This window comes from Stylophora pistillata, chromosome 1, assembly GCF_964205215.1.
Source record: "Stylophora pistillata chromosome 1, jaStyPist1.2, whole genome shotgun sequence".
NCBI lineage: Eukaryota > Metazoa > Cnidaria > Anthozoa > Scleractinia > Pocilloporidae > Stylophora > Stylophora pistillata.
In genome coordinates, this window is record NC_142519.1 from 45,344,331 (window position 1) to 45,350,330 (window position 6,000).

At 39.9% G+C, this 6,000-nt stretch overlaps 1 protein-coding gene across 1 annotated transcript; it reads left to right on the top strand.

Moving 5' to 3' along the window:
- The first annotated feature begins 771 nt into the window (after positions 1–771).
- Positions 772–1,945, top strand: LOC148742731 (uncharacterized). The gene is made up of 2 exons (XM_088741812.1): positions 772–1,285; positions 1,517–1,945. Exons 1-2 carry the CDS (start codon positions 1,000–1,002, stop codon positions 1,561–1,563), a joined length of 333 nt encoding a protein of 110 aa, XP_088597938.1. The 5' UTR covers positions 772–999; the 3' UTR covers positions 1,564–1,945.
- Positions 1,946–6,000: the final 4,055 nt, after the last annotated feature.

Sequence of the window (6,000 nt, forward strand, 5' to 3'; positions counted from 1 at the left end):
TTTGAATACGAATTGACAAAAATGGTAGGGGACGTTTTTTAAATTTGAGCCTCAGAGGAGAAAATCGAGAAAAGTTCCGCTCTTACAAATGAAAAAAAAAAAAACAAATTAGATGTTGAAAAAGTGAAGGAAAAAGCTTCCAACTAGAAACTTTTAAGGCAGCCTAACGGCCTCGTCTACATCAGACGGAATAATTACTTGCCTCAGTTAAACCTAATAAATGTATTGAATGAACCAACAGAGTACGTATAACAACAAAGTCGCCTACCAGTCGCATTTACTATCGAACGGAAAATTTTAATTCAGATCCCTCAGAGAGCATGATAATTCCGACAGCTGTTTCAAACTGTCCCTTTATAAGAAAAAGCAAGGAGCATCCAGCGACTTATTTATTCGTCTCTAGTGTAGACGTATTCGATTTGTTTGTAAATAAAAGAACATTCTCTTTTTTTATAAATTGGCCCATTAAGGACATTGTTAAAGTTTACCGGCAAAAACAAAGGTAACCGGATATCTCTTAAGTTTTCGTAAAATACTTTAGGCTATGATCACACGGTACCGAACGAATTTTCGAACGGCCGAAAATTTCGACCGGACATTCTGTTTTCACGGAACCGTGCGAAAGTTTCCTTGTGTTCAGATGGAACTGATAAACGGATGAAGTTTATGACACTTGTCAGTGGTTTTATCATCCCCTCATGCGCAAAACGTTTTTTAACCAAGTGCAACTGAAATGGTGTTGACGAAAGAGAAAAAAAGCCAATTCGGATAGAAGCACGGATAACGAATATTTCACTTGGACGGATGAGGAGACAGCACTACTGCTTAATGTTACTTTATCATACGGAGGAATACTCCCTTTGCTCGTTCCGAAAAATGCCGCTGTACATGCACTGCAGGCGCAAATGTAAACCTGAAATCGAGGCTATCTCTGTATAACACTTGAAAATAAACAGCGCGAAAGTTCGTTTTAGATTTCTTGTTGGCTCTATAAGCACTATGAGCGAACCAAAGCTCCACAGAAAACATAGAAGTCGAGGGAAGCAGTGTTCAGTTGTAGCTCGTAATAATTTTGAACATCTAAGCGACGGAACACCATCGAAAATTCACTTCTTTAAGTTTCCAACCAAGCCATCGCTTCGAAATCGATGGTGCAATTTAATCACGCGGCAGCACAGCAGAGACAGCTTTTACGTGAAACCTTCAACGGTCGTATGCGGCCATCATTTTAAAGAAAATGACCTATGCAAACCTCCGGGAGGAACGCGGTACAAGTTACGACTAGGTATGTTTTTGTATGCCTATAAGACTGCCCGTAAAATGTGAGTTTTTAGTGAGCTCTTGAGTTTTATGTAAGCTATATAAGTTATAACTTAAGTTGAGCAAATTGCAATGCTTCTTTTAGTACGATTCACTTAGCTTTGAAGATTTTGAATATTTCTTTATTAATATAAGACTATCGAAGTATCAAGTTGAACTCAAGATTACTTTAAGCTTTGGTGTTTATATTTTTCAGGAGCAGAGCCATCCATATTCCATAGTCGTAGAGTTGTACGAGGTTGAACGACGGTATATTTCGCAAGTCCTTGCTCCACTCACATCCCCGAGAGGCTTGATCTCTAGACAAAACTTCGTACGTTATTTCGTGGTCACTTTTGGTGTTCGAAATCAACGATATTAATGGCTGTTCTTGTTTTGAAACGTTGTCAGGCTCGATGCAGACCACTTTTCTTTGATAAATAGCTTGACGTCTTAGGACAAGATAAGGCTTCTTGCCGCCACATGGCTGGTTTTCTACTTTCAATATTTCTCTCAAATATTTCACTGTAAGCTTTGGAAAGTCCTCTATCTTCTGAATTGTGTCCATCAGGCAGCCTTCGCCACATTTCTCGACTTAACTATTCACTACAAAGAGCTCTTATAAGTAAAAAAGATCAAGATTTTTACACGCTCGCACTTGGTTTGTTTGTATACTACGATGATATGAGGGTTAGCCTCGTTTTCACGCTTGAAAGTATCTGCAAACATTCGAAAAGCGGTTATCAGCACAGAACGCGAAACTGGAGTATTACAAGAAATTTTCATTGAAAGATATCCAAACAACGATGAATTCGAAGTAGACCCAGCACAGTTCCCAAACTGTAAGGATACTAGCATATTCTCCAAAGACAAAATCATTGTGAAGTTGAAGAGGATAAAGTTCGGTTATCGGAAAGCTGTAGATTCTGGAAGACGAAGCGGAGGTGGAAGAGTGGTACGTAACAGTCTTATTTGACGAATGCCCTGAACTATAGTCTGGATGTCCGGCTGTCGAAGCTATGGATAATGGCATTGAGACCGCGGAAGAGATATCCGGTAATTATAATCCTGACGAAAGTAAATCGGGGCTACTACCTTTCGCTGCGAATGACCCTACAAGGGAGGATACCACTGGTGAGACAACCTCGGATGGAAGTGCCAAGGATGCAGGTGAAAAAACTGTTGATGCAAGAAGAAATTTAATTTCTAAGCTAAAAGAGAAAAAAAATTCCAAACTCACGAGGAAAACCAGAACAGAGAACAGAATGTTAGCCCTTGGACAGGAAGAACTTCCGTTGAAAAAGAGAATGATCAATCAGCTTGAAATGTCAGAGGAAAAATACATGGAAATTATGCAAAGTTTTACCGCTAGTTTACACTCTTTAAGCTCCACATTGCAGAATGGATTTAACATGCTGGGGATGATGATGCAGCAGAATCATCAACAGAACCGACATCTGCAGTATAACCATCCCCAACATCAGCAACAGCAAAGCAACATGTCAGGTGTTTGGCATTTACAGGATCCTTCTCATTTAAGTAAGTTTTGAACATTAACATTCACACTGTGTCTACCCTAACTGTTGGATTGTGCACCGTTTTAGTACTCTGTTAACAAAGTTGAGTTGTGCTTATTATATGCACTGCCAGTTTGCCAGCTCACTAGGTACAAAAACATTGGTAGGCTTACCTTGTTATTGTACTATTTACCTCAGAGATTTTCATTTTTTGTATGCATTATACTGTACCAGAAGCAATTTCATCAATATAAATGGTTAAATTTTTTCTGTTACTTGTTGCCATTAATAGTTGTTGGGTTTATTGTTTGTAAGTACTCCCTTTCTAAATTCATAAGCTTCAGGCTTGTTGAATAACGTTCAATCACACGAATGTCAGTTTTTCTTCTTTATCTTATTAACTAGTAAGATCAACACAAGTATCTTGGAATAAAAACATGCCCAAGTTGGACACAACTGATATCTTGCTGTACTGGTATGAACAGGAAACTATCTGACGATATCGAAGGCAAGGGTAGAAGTAATTTTGAACGTTTTAAAACTACAACAGTGTCAAATGGGGCCGGCTAGGTGTGATCTCTGAAATACCAAACTTCTGAGGAGTCACCAGGCAAAGTCATAACTTTCCTGTTTTAAAATTCTTTGCAATTGACCAATTCAAATTGGCAGCATTGTTAGTGGAATACTCCACAAAAACTTTACGAGTCTGCTTACTCATAGTAGCCATTGTCTCTTGATTCCTAGCAGCTGTAGTGCCAAGTTGAAACTCCCTTGCGTCCTTAACTGCTTTGTCAATAGCCTCATTGGATATATGATCACCAGTCACCTCACATTAATTGTGTAGAATAAAACATGAATGTATTACATGAAGTAAATCATTGAGATTTATATCTATCTCACGTTTCAGTGCTCCAAATCTTCCCTTAAGTCTGCCGAAGGCACGTTCGGTAACTATGCGTGCAGAACAAAGGCGCCACCCAAAGAATTGCTCTTGTGATGTACTACCTCCCCCTGGGAACTCTTTCATTACATAAGACAATAGTGGGTACGCTGGATCCCCGAAGCACACTAATTGGAACAAGACCAGTATCAGGCACTAGAACCCTTGGTAAAGATGGTATAGAGCCATTTATTAACATTTCCTTGATTTTAGAATTACGGAAAATTCTGCAATCGTGCACACTCCCCGGCAATTTTATCGCGACGTCAGTGAGACAGTATCTGTAATCAAAGCTGACTTCCACGTTTAATGAGTATCTGTTTCTTCAGTTAATGTAAGCAGTTGCATTTTCTAAGGGTTGTTTAATAAATATATTTGTTCCATCAACAGCTCCTATGCATTTCGGAAAGCCATGAGCATCATAAAAATTGGACACTGCCTCACAAACTTCTTTTGATTTTGGTAATCTAATGCAATCAGCCCTAAGGACGATTGAAATGCATTTGCAAACTCTTCGAACAGTTTCAGACAGTTGATTTTCCGATGCCGAATGCATTAGAAACCTTGCGGTATCTCCCCTCGTCCGATAAATAGTACAAAGTTACTGCTAACTGCTTCTCAACATCAATTGCACGTCTCATATTTGTAGATTGCTACTGCAGAAAAGGTTTGACCTTATCACACAGTCTCATGAAACTCTCCTTGGACATTCAAAAGTTTTCACGCCACTCATCCAACACATTTTTCCCACCAAAGTGATGTCCCAAAGGTCTAATCCAATGTTTTTGCTGCTTCGATGTCTTCGATTTACAGATAGATGATGTAATGTTTGACTTAGTAGGCACACAGCGCCATGCTCAATTCTTTATTATGCAACAACAACACAGCCCACGTGCAACGTAATGTATGCTAATTACGCTAGCTTAAACATGACATCTTCCTTTCCAACAACAACAACAAAAAATAATAAATGGAATCAAATAATAAGAATAGGAATAATAATAATAATAATGATAATAATAATAACAATAAAAAACTAAACAAAGAAACAACGTAGGTGAACAATTTGCGTGACAACAATCCCTGAACCTGAATATTACTAGAACTCAATGTTTGTTCCACATTGTTGTGACTGCCAAACGTACTTGAAAACCTGTCCATAACTAACTATAACATAGCCTCGTCGTAAGCAACTGCAAAGGCCAACATAGTCAATAAAGTCAAAACAACCTAGTTCAATGCCTGGTCACTGAATGTGAACAGTTCGGCTCATAACATAGCTCAATGCCTGGTCACCGAATGTGAACAGTTCAGTTCATGACATAGCTCAATGCCTGGTCACGGAATGTGAACAGTTCAGTTCATGACATAGTCCTCCCTGAATCTTGCTGGTAGTCTGACAGTCCGGCCACTCGAAGTACACTTGGGGGGTGTTTGTTGAGGACTGCATTGGTTGGATGAGTCCAGGGAAGGGATGGCATCATCAGGTGGTGCAACACCAACCAGCGTTTCGGCCACTGCTAAGGGTGTGGCTGGCTGATCAGTAGGTGGTCCCGCAATCACTGAGGGAGACTCATCTGTTGGGAGCAGGTGACGACAGTTTCGTCGGTAGGCAGTACCATCAGATGTTGTAATCATGAAGGACCTTGGAGCAGTATACTGTAAAGTAACGATGGCAGGCTCCCAAGTCTTTCCTTTTCTTATTCTAGCTGTTTTACCTTCCTTAATAATTGGCAGTGGTTTGGTATTCCGATCATAGTACACCTTCTGCTTATCACTCCGCTGTCGCAGCTTCTGCTGGGGGTTATCAACCACTTGAGATTTCAAAAGAGACTCTACGGTAGGCAGTTTGGACTTCAACATGCGACTCATTAGCAACTGAACAGGCGACTCCTTTAGTCCAGAGATAGGTGCGTTTCTATATTCTAAGAGAGCTACGTAGGGATCATTGCCATCTTCAAAAGCCTTTCTAATGAAGTTTTTCATGGTCTGAATTGCTCTCTCACTCATTCCATTAGACTGAGGGTGTCTGGGAATAGATGTGGATACTTCGAATCCCCACTCACTTGCAAAATTACGGAAGGCCTTGCATGCGAAGGGCATAGTGTCAGGAACAATTTCATCCGGAATACCATGTCGGGCATACAAGGATTTCCTGCTAGTAATAACAGAGTTATTACTAGCATGAAATCCTTGTATAGATTATTTCTCTACTGCGAGGATCGTGCATTATACGTAGCTATA

Coding starts and splice junctions, on each gene's coding strand:
- LOC148742731 (XM_088741812.1), top strand. CDS start 1,000: ATGAGCGAACCAAAGCTCCACAGAAAACATAGAAGTCGAGGGAAGCAG. Junction 1,286..1,516: donor GCGGTACAAGTTACGACTAG/GTATGTTTTTGT, acceptor TATATTTTTCAG/GAGCAGAGCCATCCATATTC.